Source organism: Marmota monax, unplaced genomic scaffold, assembly GCF_021218885.2.
Source record: "Marmota monax isolate L192 unplaced genomic scaffold, Marmota_monax_Labrador192_F-V1.1 WCK01_AAM20220418_F8-fsc00014, whole genome shotgun sequence".
NCBI lineage: Eukaryota > Metazoa > Chordata > Mammalia > Rodentia > Sciuridae > Marmota > Marmota monax.
The window spans coordinates 34,430,343-34,448,104 of NW_026695222.1; the positions used below are offsets into that span (position 1 = coordinate 34,430,343).

General features: G+C 55.8%; 1 protein-coding gene across 5 annotated transcripts in view; it reads right to left on the reverse strand.

Moving 5' to 3' along the window:
- The window catches only part of Slc12a5 (solute carrier family 12 member 5), a 34,038-nt gene extending 16,276 nt beyond the window's left edge, over window positions 1-17,762 (reverse strand). For 2 of the 5 annotated variants that reach the window (XM_046433382.2, XM_058575527.1), the window contains exons 1-6: window positions 17,627-17,762; window positions 4,945-5,039; window positions 4,535-4,666; window positions 3,830-3,976; window positions 2,996-3,050; window positions 2,420-2,550 (exon numbers count right to left, since the gene is read on the reverse strand). In XM_046433382.2, the coding sequence (XP_046289338.1) occupies window positions 2,420-2,550; window positions 2,996-3,050; window positions 3,830-3,976; window positions 4,535-4,666; window positions 4,945-5,039; window positions 17,627-17,747 (681 nt within the window). In that variant the 5' untranslated portion in view covers window positions 17,748-17,762. Of the gene's footprint in view, window positions 1-2,419; window positions 2,551-2,995; window positions 3,051-3,829; window positions 3,977-4,534; window positions 4,667-4,944; window positions 5,040-10,286; window positions 10,401-10,537; window positions 10,728-13,888; window positions 13,981-17,626 lie in introns of those variants that run through there. The other 3 variants (XM_058575528.1, XM_058575530.1, XM_058575529.1) reach the window with 3 other exon arrangements.

The following is a 17,762-nucleotide window of genomic DNA, read 5'->3' on the forward strand; positions in this document are numbered from 1 at the left end:
CGGTGACGCCCGCCACGGCACAGCGAGTGGGGCCAAGACCCCGGGTCCTGAGGGTGGCCGAGGAAGGGCGGCCCACCCTGCAGGACAAGGCCTCAGCCGTCAACCACAATGATGAGCGGCCTGTGGTCTCGCACTTCCAGCAGGAAGGTGGAAGGAAATCGGTGTTCATTACCAGAGGTTGGGCAAATGAATCACATTCCGACATAAACTACGGGGCTGTTAGAAAAGGATGCACAGGGTCACCGACAGCCCGCAGCACAGCGCGTGCTCAGCTCGCACACAAGGCCCTGGGTTCGGCTCCTAGAGCACACACACCCACACACCCACACACACCCTCACACAAACCATGGGTTTATATAGGCTGACTAAAAAAACTACACGTGTGATATTGGTGGACTTAATCAGATTTAAAATAAGAATGCTGTATGATCTCATTGTTGTAAATTTATCTGTGAAGACAGAGATATGTGTATGTCTGCAGCGTGTCTGCAGATACATCAAAATATTAACAGCGGTTTCCCCTGAATCATTAAATTGTGCCTAATATTTATTCTTCTTGCACATCTGCACTTTCTAAAGTCTCTGTGCTAAACATTAGTATGTTTATATTCTCACAAAGTTATCTTCTCTTCATAAGAGTTTCCAGTTATTCAGGGAGATTCTTATAGCGTGAAGGTATATTTACAAAGATGGAATACAACATCATTTAGAAAAGCAAAAACTAGAAGAAAATGCACCAAAAAGATCCTGATGATTTTCTCTAGATGATATTTTTCCCTTTTTTCAACACTTTTTTATTTAATATTTTTCCTGTTTTATGTAGTGGGTAGTTGCGGGTGGCGCTGAGGACCAAGCCCAGGGCCTCACACACGCTGGGCAAGCACTTTACCACTGAGCTTCATCCCCAGCCCAGAATTTATTATAATACACATTTTAAAATCTTTAATTTAAAATAATGTTGTAGTTGTATGTGGACATGATGCCTTTATTTTTTAACTTTATCTTTTTTTATGTGGTGCTGAGGATCAACCCTAGCGCCTCACAGTGCTAGGCAAGCGCTCTGCCGCTGAGCCACAGCCCCAGGCCACAATATTTAATTTTTAAAAGTCACAAACGTCTGTTCTTCTTCTCTCCCCATTCGTCTCCTCGGGTCTTCCGGTCCCCATGCATCCTCTCCACCCCTGATTTCTCCTGTCCTGCTCCCAAGCCGGAGCTCTGGCACCTTGAGCAATAGCTCTTCAAGGCAGTGCGGTAGGGCCAGGGGGCAAGCACAGACTCTGGAAGCCCAAAGACACAGGTCCACGTCCTCCCCATGTCCCTTAGGCTCTCTGAGACTTGCTTTCCTCATTGTCAAGTGGTCATCTTCCAGCTCGTGAACGAGTCAGGAGGGTAAAATCAAATGACATGCAGCGAGCCTCAGAGCCTGCGTAGGACGGGGCGTGGGACTGTCGGCTCTGCCTTCCGTAAACCAGGGTCCCTCACTGGCACCCACCTGGGCGAGGAGGGTCTAGCAGCCCTGTCCTTCAAACACGGCCCAGGGCCTGCCTTCTGCCCATTTGCCACTGCTCCTAACAGACCTCTTTCCAGGGGTCCCCACGTGGTTCTTATCTCTTGTCATTCAGCAGCCACGGGCCCTTTAGAATGACCATTCCCGGAGTCCTTGACACAGTCCCTGGCACGTGGGAGGAAACCACATGGTAGCTATTGTGTGGCTTCACTGCTTTTATTATTATTATTATTATTATTATTATTGTTATTATTTAGTTGTAGTTGGACACAATACCTCCATTTTATTTATTTTTACATGGTGCTGAGGATCGAACCCAGGGCCTCGCACGTGCTAGGCGAGCGCTCTACGCTGAGCCCCAGCCCCAGCCCCTTCACTATTATTAATTCTACTATGATTTTAACTCAACCCATCTCTGCCACCTTCCTGAAAACTGAGTGACCCTGGGCACGTTATCTTACCTCTCTGAACTTCTCATTTGTAAAACGGGCGTCATAATATTTAACCCTTGGGAGGATTCAAGCTAATGGCTGCACAGCACTTGGAACGGTGCTGTGAGCTCGGTGTGGGCCTGATGAACGACAGCTGTTGGTGTTGCATAATTATTGTATCTCCTCTCCCCAACTAGGCTGGGAACGCTTTCAAGACAGAACACCTGATTCCTCTGGGCCTGGCTGAGCAGCCTGGCCAACCCGAGTCTCAGGAGCACTGGTTCCCTGGCTGACCGCCTGGGACCCCACGTCTCCTCCTCAGACCCTCTTTTTTCAGAAAGATTTTTAGCTGTAGATGGACACAATATCTTTATTTTATTTATTTTGTTTGTGGTGCTGAGGATGGAACCCAGTGCCTCACTCATGCCAGGCGAGCTCTCTACCCCTGAGCCCCAGCCCCAGCCCCCTCAGCCCCTCTCACCAGCAGGATCTCGATGGTGCCCAGGATGTACATGGCCCCAGCAAAGGTAGTGCCGAGGTAGAAGCAGAGGCCCACGGCGCCCCCAAACTCTGGGCCCAGAGACCTGGAAATCATGTAGTAGGAGCCACCAGCTGCAGAGAAAGCGAGTGTCAGCAAGAGGGCCCAGGGGCACTGGGCTGCTCTAGGGGACGAGGAGGGCTCAGTGACAGAGGGCAGAAAGGGTTGCTCTGCCGCAGGCTGCAGCCCCCAGCAAGGGGACTGGGGGAGATCCAGCCAACCATTCTGTGTGGATCTTGCAGCACTAATTAGCAGCATGTTGCTAATTACCCCTGTAAGGAGGTCATGGCCCAGAAGCTACATGTCACCATCCTAGGAGGGTCTCAGGCTGAGGGGGGAGGGCTGACACTGCCCTATTCAACCCCCACAATGGCCTCCCTCTTCCACTCCCAAAAAGGCTGTCCTGGCCTACCCCATAAGCAGACGGAGCCCAGGCCCCTGGTCTGCAATATTGCCTCTCTCAGGTCCCTCCTTCTGACCATCAGGCCCCTCCCGCTCCCTGGAAGCGCCTTCACATACCAGGCACAACACCATTGGTTGCAATGGCACTCATGGAGATGGCCGTGAGCATCGTCTGTAGAAGAGAGATTATCAGAGTGGCGGCTGCCGGGGGCCCGCAGTGGCCTGGGTGGAGGCCAAGCCGTTTACCCCGTAAACACCAGCCAAACCCACAGGTTCTCTTCTGCTGAGCTTCTCCCTGGGCCTGTTCCAACTTCTCTTTGTGCCAAGTCCTTCTCAAGAAAAACTCTTATTCACCATGTGAGTGGATGTTCAGGAGCGTCAGTACCAGAGAGCTCTGGAAACCCCAGTTTGGCCCCCAACCAGCCACGTGACCTGGGACAGCTCACTTCGCCTCAGTTTCTTCATCTATAAAATAGGTGCAATGACTTCTGCACTGGGTACGTCGCATGCAGAGCTGTCTCAAGGTTATATTCGAGGACACAGAAACGTGTAAAAGAATTTGGAGTTCATTGAATAGTTGACTTTTTAGAGAGAATGAGAAGAATCCAGTTGCAATGTTGTTTGTGAAATATAATCTCAATCTACCAAAACGTCAGGTTTTGTGGGATTATCGGTGAACTCTAATTTCTTTGCTATGCTTATCATTTTATCAATGAATCTGCATTTAATTACTTGTGTAATTAAACACACTCGCAGATCCATGTGAAACCTGGTCAACAGCCATCAGGGACGAGCCCATGAGATGCGGAAGGGCCAGTCAGACCCAATCTCCTCTCAAAAGTCACCAGCAGTGGCTCCTATAGAAAGCCCAGGTCTTGAGCCTCCACCTCCCACCTCCCACCCCCAGGCCTCTGCCAAGCCCCAGCTGTCACAGGGGGCAGTGTCACTCACACAGGAGCAGCAGATGAAGACCATGCAGAAGGACTCCATGATGCCCGCTATGCCCACCACCCAAGTGAGTCTCAGGAAGAGGATGACGCCAAAGATGTTCTGCAGACATGGGAGGTACACACCCATAAAGGTGCCCATGCGCGGGGCCTGCAGGGAAGCCAGCGTCAGTGTCTGGAGCCCCCCCATCACCAGCACCCGCCCGCTCCTCCTCTGTGTCCCACTCTTAGTCCTGCCCTCTCCTTCCCCAGCCCTCATCCTGCTCCTCTGACTGGGGGTGTGCTGCTGGGGATCAAACCCTCAGCCTCACGCGTGCGAGGCAAGCGCCTTTCTACTCTGAACTGCATTCCCAGCCCTTTTCATTTTTTTCTTTTGAGACAGGATCTTATTAAGTTGCTTAGGGTCTCACTGAGTTGCTGGGACTGTCCTCAAACTTGCCATCCTCCTGCTCAGCCTCCCAAGTTGCTGGGATCTCAGGTGTGGGCCTCCTGCTCAGCCTCCTTCGGGTTTCGCATACTCTTTCCTTCCTCTCCTCCAGCCCCCACTCCACTCCACCATCCGTCCTTCGAGCCACCTCCTCCCTCCTCCCTCCCATCTCCATCCTTCACCTCCTTGCCCTCCCTCCCCCGCCCTGCCTCCAACACCTCGGCCTCTACCGTCCACCCTCCATCCTTATCCGCCTCCTCCCAGCCTCCCGCCAGGCCCCACCTGCACCGGCTTCTTTTTCCCGCCCTCGTTGTTTTCTGCCTCCTCGTGCTCCCTGCTTCCCTGGGGCAGGTTGGTGTAGTTGGCCAGGCCACTGAGCAGGGAGGACACCATGGGGCTGGTGTCCATCTCCTCCTACGAGGAAGGGTGTCAGTGTCAGGAGCCGGAGGCCCAGGGGAGGGCTGGGAGGAGCTGAGGGTGGGAGCAGAGGGCCCAGGACAGGGAGAGCCCTGGGTGGGGTGACGGGGCCCAGGGAAGGAGGATGGGGGCGCAGAGAGCGGAGAGGGTGAAGCCGGGGGGAGGGCGACCCAGGCGGAAGGTGGCCCAAGGGAGGGGTGGAGAGGATGCGCTCTTCCTGAGGAGGAAGGAGGAGACGGACGGGTGGCGGGGGTCGGCCAGCCCGAGCAGCCCACCTCAAACAGGGCCATGTTCTTGCCGTCATACTCCTTGCCCCTCTCCGTGTCAGTGCTGTTGATGAAGGGGCTGCTTTCCTTGGGGTTGCCATCACCTGAGGAGGCAGAGAGTCAGGGGTCTGCCACCAACTGTTTGTCCTCCGTCCACCTGGGCATACAGTTGTGCAGCCACTTGGACTCTCTGAGCCTTGGTCTGCACGTTAGAAAAATGGGGCTCATGCTATCTTCTCTGTAGAATGGACAAAGAGCCTGTTACACTGCCTGGCAGAGGGTGAACTTGTGAGTGCTTCCTTGCTCTGGGGGGGGGCTACTTCATTCACCAGAGTACCCCAAGATCCTCCAGAGACCCCATTTTTTCCTAAGGTACTAGGGATCAAACCCAGGGCTTCACACATGCGAGGAAAGCACTCCACTGCTGAGCCACAGCCTCAGCCCTTTTATGTTCTATTTTGAGGCAGGGTCTCACTAAGTTGCCTGGGCTGGCCTCAAACCTGCAATCGTCCTGCCTCAGCCTCCCAAGGAGCTAAGATTACAGGTTTGTGCCCCATGCCACTTAGAGTTCCTTCCTGAACATAACCAGGACCATCCTGGTGCTTTGGGGTGGACGCATGTTCCTTCCTGGGGAGAAAGGAGAAGAGTGCGGTCTGAAGCCCCAAGGATACTGCACGTCCTGGGAGGTAGACCTCCCACTGCCCCCCTTCACTGTCAGTCAACCGGATGTCTACCAGGTACCAACATGGGGAAGTAAACACACAGAATGAGATGCCGTCCTTGTCCTTCAGGAACCAAGCCAAGGGAGATGAAGCAGTGATCAGGAATTTCCAGCAGATGCTGAATTTATTTGTGGTGAAGCACTATTGGGAGCTCAGGCTGTGTGGGAACCCAGGAGGGCACTCAGCCCAGCCTGGGAGGTTACGGAAGGCTTCCCAGAGGAAGTGACGTGTTGGCTCAGAACTGAAGGATGAGTAAGAGCTAGACTGGGAGGGAGGCGGGGAGGGTGTCCCAGGCAGAGAGAATAGCAGAACAGCATGTTCAAAGGCCCAGAGGGGAGAGTGAACCGAGTGGGTTAGAGAAGCTCAACAAAGTATGGTCTGCTGGAGTTGCAGGAAGGGGCATGATGGGGCTGAAGAATAAGAAACGGCAAAGATGAGCCTAGGAGTGTAAATGTGGGGTGAGCCTTTGACCAGGTAGCAGATGATCTTAAAGAATTTGGAGGACAGTGGGCAATCATGAAGAGTTTAACACAAAGAAATGTCACAAACAGGCGAGTGTGTTTCAGAGCCATCACTCTGGCCTTTAGGTGAGGAATACAGGAACTAGAGACTTCTGGTATCCAGGCAAGGGCTGGGGATGACCCAGACCAGGGCAACGTGAGGCAGTGGACAGACTCGGGAATTACTGGCACATTTCTATGTCAGATGATTGGGAAAGGGGGAGAGGAAAAGAATCCAAGATAATGCCTGGGGTTCTACCATGGTGAACGGGTGGGTGATGGTGCTACCTTAATAATTTGGGAGACAAGAAAAGGGGTTTGGGGTGGGGCAGATGCTGAATTTAGTTGTGGTGAAGCACTATTGGGAGCACGATCTGGAAGCCACCGGGATATATGGATCAGATACACCAAGGACAGAAGCTGGGCCAGAGAAAGGAGAGCAGAGTCCCACGTAAAGATGCGCAGGCAGAGAGCTGAGCCATGCCTCAGTGAGATCACTCAAGGAGAGAATTCCCCGGCATCAGGAGAGGGGTCCCTTCAGAAAGACCTGAGGTCTCTGCAGGTACCTTCCCTCCAGGCACCATCTTCCCCAGATGCAGGGCTGAGTCTCAGTAGTCTCTCTGGACCCTAGAGAGACTCCCCAAATCCCCAGTGAAGTTGAGGCCCTGTGTACCCTTGAATCTCAGTCCCCTCCTCTCTTGGTATCCCTCTCTTCCCATCCCCATCTGTTCGAATGCTCTGCCTCCTTCTCCTGACCTCCTGGACACCTTCCTAGTAGTCCATACAGGGCCCATTTCCAGAGCATTACCTGGCCCTCTTTTAAACCCACTTCCATCCTGACTAAAAACCGGGGCACAGGAAAGAAGTAACGTCTTACCTATTCCAGGGAAGCCCACCACCTCCCAGTCTCCTGCCTCCACTTCTACTCACTCATCAAGACGAGGGTGCCTAATAGAGGAACATCACCAGCTCTTTCTTCTCACATATGAGAAAAACAGAGAGATGTTCAGGAAACAGTCTTTGGAGATAAATTCCTCAGGTCTCCCTTTATGGCCCCAGGTCATAAGAGAGCTGTCTGGGGCCACCGAACAGGAGAAATAAGAGTCAGGTAGGTGGCCCTGTGTTTAGAATGCTGACAAGGTGCCTCCTGTTCTCACCGCATCGTGGTGAGCACTAGAGAGGCTGAGGGAGGGGCATGGGATGAGAGGAATTTCCTGATGGTTCAGGAAAGGGGCTGGAGTCGGAGATCCAGGTTGCAGCCCCAGTGTCACTGGCTTTGCCTTCACCTCGGCAAGTCACTCTCTAAGCAAAGGGAGAACGCCCGGTGTTTAATTCATGGGTGGCGGGGGATTAACTGGAATAATGCGGGTTGGGTGTGCCCACACAAGTTAGCTATGCGCTACTATCACACCCCTGGGGCCTGCCAGTTGGGGCTTCTCATCCAACAGCCTCCCTCAGCCTCAAGATTTAGGGGTTGCTCTGTCTCCTGTCAGACTAGGTCCCTCCCCAGAAGTGTCCCCTTTTAGGACCAGGACTAGACATGACAGACCCTCCAATCTGCCCTTTTACACCCCCTTCCTAGTCCTTCTTCCTTTACTGGGGGTACGGAGGGAGCAGGGACCCAGAAAGGACCGGAAGGGGGCAAGCTGGCCGGAGACCCCGTAACGAGGCGGCCCTGCGCCGGTCTCCATGGTGACCGCGCGGGCCAAGAGCGCCGCGCCAAGCCGAGCAGGCCACGCGCCCGCAGCCGCTTATGTAACGCGGCGCGCAGCGCAGACCCGACTCCAGGCCGGATCCCGGCCAGCAGGAGAGGGCAGGGGAGGGGGCGCCTCGGCCAGCCCCAGTCCCGCGTTTCACCCGCCGCCGGGGCGGGACGCCAGGCTGCTGGCCTGTCAGCCAGGCCGGTGGGTCCCCTCCCCGGAACGCCCAGCGCGCGGCTTGGGGGGTGGGGAGTGAGCTCCGAGTTCTCGCAGGAGCAGGACAGCTCAGGGGAACTCGCCCTGACCCCCGAGCCAGAGTCGGGGTGACGGGGAGCGCTGGGCGGCGCGCGAGGCAGGCCAGACCGAGGCTCAGCCTCCCGCCCCCGCCCCCGCCCCCTGGGAGCTCTCAGCCCGAATCGGCTTTCAATTAAGCTGCGGCGGCCAGAGCTCCCGGGGAGGACGCCGCGAGCGGGCAAGGGAGCGAGCCTCCGGGCCTGGGGCCGGGCCTGGGGGAATCCCCAGCCAGCCTGGGGGCGAGGGGGCGTAGACCCCACGGGAAAGGACAATACCCTTGCATTTTTCTTTAGTCCAGAGGAGCCCTCTTATCGGGGCCATTCTCACCTCCCGAGGTCAGCAGCCAGCTCCTTCCATTCAGCCCCAAGAATCCAGAATCTGACCTGCCAGGGGTTCTTGGACCCACTTTCCTCCAGCCCAGAAAGTCCTTAGCTCCTCCTACCACCTTTCCAGCGTCCCTGGGAGGCCTTCTCTCGTTGGGACCCAGAACCTGCCTTGACACAGGTTCTGGCCACTCTAGTCCAGGTCCCGGACCATGTATGGTCTCTAATGGGCCGGCTATAACAGCATGTAGAAACTGACGGGGAGGGGCAGGACTATATAGAGTTCCTGTTCCACTCCTGCTTCAAACACAAAGATGCCTCTTTACTAGGCCTCCCAAGACCCCATGAAAACCCCGAGGCCCAATGAAGCCTTGGTAAAGAAAGTGGGTGCTGAGGGACTGGGCCATATCCCACGCCTGGGGGAGAAAAGAGATTACCTTGCAAGCTGAGCCCCTGTCACAAAGTGGAAGCATCTGAAGGGGATCCCGGATGGAAATGAAGTCTCCCCCACCCTGACTTTGCTCCCTGAGCACGGAGTCCGCATGCCACGCGCTGCCGCAGACTCAACTTTGCCAAACCCCCTCTCCCTGCAGCCAAAGCCCGCGGGGGAGGGGGCGGTTGCCCAATGAGGTGACCCCAGGGTCACTGGGGAGATGGATGAGTTGGTCAGCTGGTAGCTCTGGTTCCTGTATGCCACTCAGCCCCCAAGAAAAAATGGGGAAGGGGTGTCTCAGACAAAGGATCAGGAACCCTGGTGTCCCCAGCCTTCCCTGCGGCCACTTGGCCCTGACTGGAATCCAGGATAGAGGACCTCAGAATCGAAGCTGCTAGAGTCTGGAAGACCCCACTCTTTCAGCTCTTGAGGCCTTTCGGTCCACCCCCAGAGAGGTCCACGGGAGTCTCAGCCCAGAGGGTCAAGCAATGCAGGGGGTGGGGGGAGCGTTGGAAGGCGCTGAGCGCAGACAGCAGGCGCGGGAGGCGCGCTAGTGCGCAGGGGACGCAGCGCCGCTGGAGGGTGGGGGGTGGGGGCGGCTGACAGCCGTGATGGATGGCTGAGACCGCTGGGGGGCGGCGGGGGGCCTGCGAGCCCGAGGGGGTGGCTGGCCCCAAGACCTCGGAGCAGGAAGACCGCGGAGGAGGGCCGGGGGAGAGCGGGAGCAGCAAAAGGACTTGCTCGGAGCCCCTCTGCTCCTGGCCATCTCCGCACCCACCGCAGCGCGTCCGCAGTGTCCGCGCCGCGGCGCCTGGGATTCAGTTGCTGGGACCCCATTTCTGAGGCCTCACTAGGAAAGCTATCAGAGCTAACTAAAAAGACTACCCCCTGCCCCGCCCTGGAAACCACACTGTCGCCCCAGGTTACCAAGGGGAGGGGGGAAGGGAAGAAAGGAGGGTGATCTTGCTTCCCGTCCTGAACAGGAACCCATGGGGAAGCGAGAGGGAGAGGGAGATTCCTTAAAGTAAAACTGAAAAATCCACGGAAAAGATAGCTTCAGTCTGAGGTTGGAGCTCGGGAAGCCTTGGGGGAGGGGGTCCGGATTGCACCAAGTGTCCCCTTAAGGGAATGCCGCAGCCCAGACGGGGGCTGTCATATGCCCCCAAATCCCCAGAGCTACCTTTCCCCCCACCTTCCAGCTAGAAGTCTCAGAGCAAGAGACTGCAGCAGACTGCGCCCCCCGGCACCACCAGCCCCTGCTCTGCGCCAGGACGCCAGGGTCCCCTCTCCGGGAAAGGAGCCTTCCCGCCCGTCGAGCTGCATGTCAGCCCATTCTGGCTCTTCCATTCCCTTCCCACCTCCTCCTCGGTTTAGCTAACCTAAGTCTGTCCCCAGGCCGCGGGTAACAGCCCTTCGGCCCCAGCTCTGCCCCCGGGCGCGGCGCATTCCAGCACCTCGGACAGCGCATAGCGCATTCCAATGGAGCTGAGCTCCAGGCCGCCGCCGGCGTCCACCGCCCGGTCAGTCCTAAGCTCTTCCCTAAAGGAAGCCGCCCCCGCTCCGCCTCTCACCCAGCACTGACTCCCTTCCTCGCCGCCCCCTCCCCCGCCGCCCCCGGACCACTGCTCACCCGGGTTGGCTCCCCCGTCGCCGTCCTCGCAGTCCGTCAGGTTGTTTAGCATGGTGGCGGCGCGGCGCCGGGCCGGGGATGGCTGCGCCGCTTCGCTCGCGCCCCTCTGCCCGCCTTCGCCGCTCTCTGGCTCGCTCTAGCTCTCTCGCTCGCTCGCTCGCTCGCTCTCCGCTCCACAGAGGAAGGAGCTGCAGTGCCCGCCCGCCCGCCCGGCGCACACACACTCGCACACGGACACACGCTCACACCCGCGCGCGCCCCCTCTCAGCAGCGGCGCTGCTCACCTCATCCCGTATGCAGGAGGCGTGAGCCACTGGCGGGGTTTTTTGGGGGGGAAGCTGTAGGGAGGGAGAAGAGGGGACGTGGGGGGCGGGCAGAGCGCGACTGTTGGCCCCCTTACAGGAAAACGGGGGCGTGAGCGGGTGGGATAAAGGGGTTGCGGCGGGGGACGGGCCCTCTCCTCCCCTGAGCAGCCGCAGCTCCCCCCACTCTCCAGCGCAGGCGGGGCCCGGCACGTGGGCAGGTGCCATCCCGCGCCCTAAAAATAACGGCAGGGAACTAGGTCGCGGCCGCCGGGAGGCGGCCCCGCAGCGGCTGCCTGACTGGGGGTCTGAGGTGACCCCCAGAGGGAAGATGAGGTGGCAGGGTGGGGGAGCGCCATGGAATATGGGGCCCTAGGGAGCCTGTCTGCAAAGCTGAAGAGGCCAGCCCTGAAGGGAGGAGGAGAATCAGACTCTCATATCGCTATTCAAGAGGTTAGAGGTGGAGACACGCAGAACCCAGGGCCCCAAAGTGAAGCACTGTGCTGCACCCCGGAAGGGGTTTGGGTCACTGATTGTCTGACCCATCCTATCTTAAAATGGATGGGGTGGAGCCCTACTAGTTACAGTGCACTCTCATTATGCTTAGACTGACAGGAGTCTCAGCACCGGCACCCACCCACCCACCCAGGACAAGTCTCTGGACTCTGCAGACTGGGACTTTCTGATGGTAGAATGATCTGGGGATGAAAATGATCAGGAGAACAGACAGCAATGATGTTCCAGGGAGCACTGACTTTCCACCAGGGATGGTGCAGCCTCTAGGGAGGGCACTCTGGCCTGAGGCTGGCCAGAGACAGGGTGGGGGAGGGGGGAATGAGGCCGCCAGTCAGTTGGGGACCAGATTTTCTCCTGGGGCAGGAGTGTCTAATCCCCTAATCCAGGATTGCTTTCTGGGCTTCCACAGCTAACATGCTCTCTGTGTTTCTCCCCCCTCTCCTGAGATCAGGTCCCAGAAGCTTGATCATCCTGGAACCCCTAGAATACAGGTTTGAGTCAGTGTTGGAGAAATCTCAGAAACTGGCCCCAAAGCTTTAAACCCTTTAAGTGTCTGGAAGGCCTAAACATGTGAAGGAATGAACAAATTAAGGAAAGATATTTTCAAACTCACCTTAACACCAAACACTAGTCCTCTAAATTCCAGGAGAGTTATAGGACCAGAGAAGTATTATTTTTCTTATCTAATACACAGCTTTCATTTTTACAGATGAAAACACTAAGGACCAAAGAGGGGCAATGATTGCCTAGTTCATGGGCAGAACTCTAGAATCCAGTTCCCTTCACTCCAATTTAGGGCTCTTATCCTTGGAAGAACTTTCTTTGAACTAGTCTTTCCTTCAATAGAAGAGACAGCATATAGCATCTCATATGGCTACTAGCTCCTTTAAAAAAGGAACAGATATTGGGTCTGATGAGCCCTTTCCTTTTTATGCTCAGGCTTCAGAGATTCCAAGCTGGAATGGACTCTTGATTTTCAATGGAAAGGAGACCCAGAAGACCTTCAGGGGTCCTAAAGAGCCTTCCATATCCACAGAGACCCCTTTCTAAGACAGGACCATTCAGAACCATGGACAAGGCTCACTGCTCCAATTCTGATACAAATTTGTCCAGGACTTCAGACAAGTCAGTGTTCAGTTGCTGACTCAAAGATGCTTCCGAGGCACCCACCAACAACATATTGCTGCCACTTGGTTTTGAAGGGTCTGATGTTGACACTAACCCTTTAGGGTGGAAAGTTAGCTATTCAGTCGAGGTATGCACATTGGTATTCTGGGTTGGAAGGGGACACACAAAAAAAGGTGAGATGATTTAGGATTGTGAGAGGGATTAAAAGGGTAGTAGGTGGGGAAGGCCAGTGTTCAAGAATTCCCCAGTGCTCCACTACTACTGCCACCAGCAGTAGTACACTACGGTATTCCATTACTCTGTGGAGATGTGTGACATACTAAAAACATGTCAAGTGTGTTTGTCTAAGTGCTATGGAATAAAGCAGATGCTGTAGTTTTCAGCATCTCAGGTCTGCAACATTCCCCTGGGGTTATTTCCTTTAATGTGTGGCCCAGAGCTAGGGTAGCTCTGACTACTTGGAGCCAAACCATGGGGACACCCAGGTCCCTGGGGAGTTCAGGTGAAGGTAGAAGTGATTCCTCCTCCCCTGGCCACCCCATCTGTCCACCCTCACCAGAATTCTGATCTCAAGAGCCATATGGAATTCAGGAGGTAGTGGAATTCTGTGTATTTCTGGGGAAAACCAAGTTCTTTTCTCTGAGCCTCAATATCTCATTTGTAAAACAAAAGGGCTAGGCTGCATAATCCTATTTCCTCCTGCTCCATATTAGCCTCCGACTAAAGCCACAGAGCCCAGACCTGAAAGGGGACATCGCAAGGAAAGACCTCAATCCTTCAGTTTATGTCCCTTACCTCCCAGGGAGACTGGGCCCTAACCTAGCCTCATGGTGAGGGTTTGAGAAAACGCTTGCAGGCACCTCCTACACTGCCAGCCTGGCACTGGCCGGCAAGAAGTAGCCCTCATCTCTGAACCCCAGGGACCCAGCTGCCTGCTCAGCAACGCTTCCTTGCCCAGAGGAGGGTCTGATGCTGAGGAACCCCTCATTAAAGCAACACAAGATGCAGAGCTGGGTGGGGTCCTATTTTGAACTCTGAATCATACCCCCTCCCACCTTATGTTTCCCAGAGGTGGGGGAAGCTCAGAGAAGCTGCCCCCTGGGTATCAGGATTTGGGGACTGGAAGAGACTTTTTAGAATATCTTCCCCACCACCACTTCCAGTGAAATTGGAATCTGGGAATGGAAATGGGACGGAAAGAATTTTCTTCATGGGGTGAACTTGTGACAGCGGGGACTAGTGACCTCTATCCCAGGCTCCATTCATTGAACCAGGACAGGGAACTGTCAGGAGGAACCCGGAACACCTGACTGGGTCCTTTCCCCTCAGAAAGCAGACAGTGTTCCCCGCAGGGCTCAATTCTTATCCTTCCTTGTCTCGTGACATCACCCCATGACCTACCTACCTCCCCTCAGCTGTGGCCTCATGGAGCCGAGGTCCTGAGCCCCCTCCTTCACGCTTCTTCTCTCCCACCTGCATAGCCCGTCTTCCAGACCCGGAAGCCCAGCAGTGACTCGGTGAGTCCAGCACCCCGCACACCCCACACGGGGCTCGCCGCAGAGCACGTCAACCACCACTGTCTCCGTGGCAACCGGGGGCTTAATTAACAGGCTGCAGCCCCGTCGCCATAGAAACAGCACCCCCAACAGCCCCCCACTACACTGCAGATTCAGCCCATCTTCCCTGATTCCCAATCTGAACCCCTTCATGCACCCACCCCGACTCCCACCCCACCAGGAAAGCTAAGGCCTGCAGATCTCTCTGGTTCATTGAGAAGAGAGGAGGGGGATGAGAGAGGAGAGAGAGAGAGGGAGAAAGAGAGAGAGAGAGAGACCTGTCACCATGGCAACTGCAGCCCGTTCATAACCAGTTTGTTGCCATGGAGATTCCCAGGGCTCACCTTGGGCTGAGGTACTGGGCAATGAGGCTCTGAGTCCTGGCTTAGGATGAACAACTAGAGAACTCCTTGGACAGAGAAGATCCCTCTCCCCCCCCCCTCTCTCTCTCTCTCTCTCTCTCTCTCTCTCTCACACACACACACACACACACACACACACACACCAGTAATAGTAACAGCATCATTTTTCCCAATTTACAGTTGGAGAGAGTGAAACATGAGGTTTGGGTCTGGAGGAGGCAGATGGCTCTGCCCTTCTAGATCCTTAAAACCTCTTGGCATCTTTTTGGCTAGAGGGGTGCTCAGAAAGCTTGTGTCATGCTTTATACTACAGGTAGGTGACCCGAGACCCAGAGGGGAAATGCCAAGGCCAGAGCACAGAGCCGGAGCTGGAGATGGCTGGGCTGTCTTGTAGTCTTGCCCTCTCCCCCTGTCTCCATCCGTGGGCACACATCCCAACTCCTGTAGTCTCCCCAGGTCCTGAGTTCTTTCTGGGAGGTATAAAAGGGCCGGGGAATAGCTCAGCATTGTAACAACCTGTCCCAAGTCCAATTCTCTCCAGCCAGATCCCATCAGTCTTCCCATGGTGCAGGTGGGGCAACTGGGCAGGTGGCCCAGCCTTGGACTTGGTTCCTCACCACCTGTAGGTCAAACTGCTGACACCTGAAGCTGGAAGCACGACGAAGGGAAAACCCCGCCCCCTTGAACAGAGTAATCGACACACACATGGGCTCTGCAAGATCTCCTCCAAACCTCCCACACCTGTAGTGCTGCCGCTTCTCCCTTTGTGCCCAGGGACAAGAGTAGGGAGAGCATCTCTCTGGGACCAGAGGGCTGATGCAAGAACAGCTGTGGAAAAGATACCACCAGAGGCTCGTTCCCCTGAGGAGCCTCGTCTAGTTCCCACTGAGTGACCTTCAAGCAGGTGTGCGAGGCTGCAGAGATTAAGAGGTTAAAAGTCACCCACTCTCAAGATAGAACTTTTCATACACTCAGGTCCCTCCCCCCAAGAAAGACACAGAAACATACACACCAACATGCCAATCAGCACACTGGCAATGCAGTAACACACATAAGCCCTGACTCACCAAGCACCACAGGGATCTCCCTTTTCAGGACACACACACACACACACCCAAAGCCTCTACCACAAGCACACGGCATCCAAGAATCACATCCATTTTGTATGCACATCTGCACACCAGAAACCTGAGGAGTGTGTCTCACTTCCATAGTACAGAAGCTTGGGAGTGTGAATGAGAAGACTAAGCTGTCACCTTGGGACACAAGAGAGGGTCATCTTATTCCCAGGTCAGGGATACAGAAGGAGGTAATAAGGTAGGGGAAGTATGAGACTAGAGTCACAATCTCTCACCCATGGGCATCAAACACCTACTAAATGCCAAGCTCTGGGCCTGAAACACAAAGATAAAAGGATATGGCCCCTGTCCTTGAGATGCTCCAATGGAGGAGACACATAAGAAAATAACTGCCATCCACTGGGATTTGTGCTCCAATGGGTGGGTCAAAGAGAGATGAGCACCTCTGACTGGGAAGAAGGGACATTGAAAAGGATTTTCAGAAGACGTGAAATGAACTATAACTTACAAAACGAGGAGGAAAGTTGTCCTGGTTTACAGAAGTGGGGGATGAACACCGATAGATATACCAGGAAAGGGTGTAGAAAGAGTTTGAATGACAGATTAGAAGATTTGGCTTTTATCCTACAGTGACAGGCACCTTACATGGGGGATGGTTGGAGCAGGACTGGAGGCAGGGACACCACATGAGAAACATTGGAGGCTTGGACCAGGGTGATGATGACAGAGAGAAATCTAATCAAATTCAGGATCAGTTTTGGAGGTCAGTGGCAAACGCACGAGGACAAATTGGATCGGGTGGGAAGAGAAAGGGAGGCATTGAGAACTGGCTCCAGGTTTCTGATGTTTGGATCTGGGAGGCTGGTAAAAGGGGGCAAACAATATGGGAAAGGTGGCCAGCGGAAGAATCTCCGAGAAATTAAATGGAGTGGTCACGTCCAGAGCGGATCAGTTTACGGGACCAGAATTCAGAGGAAGTTCAGGCCTCCATATATTAGTCTATACAACGAGGACTTTTGCTCAAGAATTATCTGCCTACCACTCAAGGGGTTTTGGCGCTTGGGTTTGCGCCAGTCAGGGCAAGATCACCTGCGGCTCAGCAGCGACCCCTGGTGGCCCGGGGAAGTTCTTTCTCCTCCCCTCACTAGGGCCACTCCAAGCCGATTGGCCTCGTTCCTTCCAGACTCAAGGGGCGCAGAGCTAGGGAAAGGATACCTGATAAATGCCCCCTGCAGGGAGGTTCTGCTGGCGACCAGGTTGCTAATTGTGTGTATGGCGGGGGAGAAGGGGGCTCGTGCATGTAGGCAAGTGCGCTATCACTTGTCTACTCCCCAGCACAGGATGCTACTTCTTTTTGGAAGACCGGAAATACCCTAACCCCTCGCGTCTCCTCCGTATCTTGACCAAGACTATCGCACTGGGCCCGTGAAAAAGATGCCCCCAACCCAACATAAGCTGGCTCCTCCCAATCCTGCGAGAGCTGGAACCGAGAAGAAGCGGTGACCCCGAGGGTCCGGACTGAAGTCCCTTTGGGATCCTCCTCCGATCTCTGGCCAGGATTCAAACCAACTTTCCTGACTCCATCTCCTGGGGAGCCCCAGGGTTCCGCGATGCCTCCAGGGAGGCAGATGATCGGCGGATACTCCATCAGCGATAACCCGCTGACCTGGCCCCTGTCCCAGCGACCCTGACTCTCTTTGCCTCCCGCCCTCAATCCCGCCCCACTCCGGCCCTACTCCTCTATTCCAGGTCCAACCCTTTCCCTTTCCTACCCCAAGGGACCTAATCCCGCCTCCTCCCCTTGGCTCTGGACCTTGATCACACAGCAGTCCCCTTTCCTCTGGTCCCGCACCCAACCCAAGTTCTCGGCCCCCTTTAGTGCTCTGGGCTAGCCCTGCACTAACCGCGGCCCCTGCGGCCCAAGATCGCCCCTCTGCGCCCGGGGCCGCGCCTCTCCCGAGGCCCCGCCCTCCAGTCACGCCCCCGTTTGGCCACGCCCCCTCGCACTTCCCCCGCGCGCTCCGCAGGCCTCGGACTCCCACTCCTCGGGGCTCGGCGGCCTCTCGGGACCCGGCGCCCCGTCCAGGCCCCGCCCCCAGCGGCCCCAGGCCCCGCCCCGCAGGCCCCGCCCCGCAGGCCTCTCTACCTTTGACGTCTTCCCCGGGGAGGTGGCGGGGGTCGGCGGCCGAGTGCCGGCGGGACTCCGGGTCAGCGGCTCGGGCGGGCGCCGCGGGGGGCAGCGAGGTGACAGTGAACCTGCGGCTCATGGCGCGGAAGGGGCC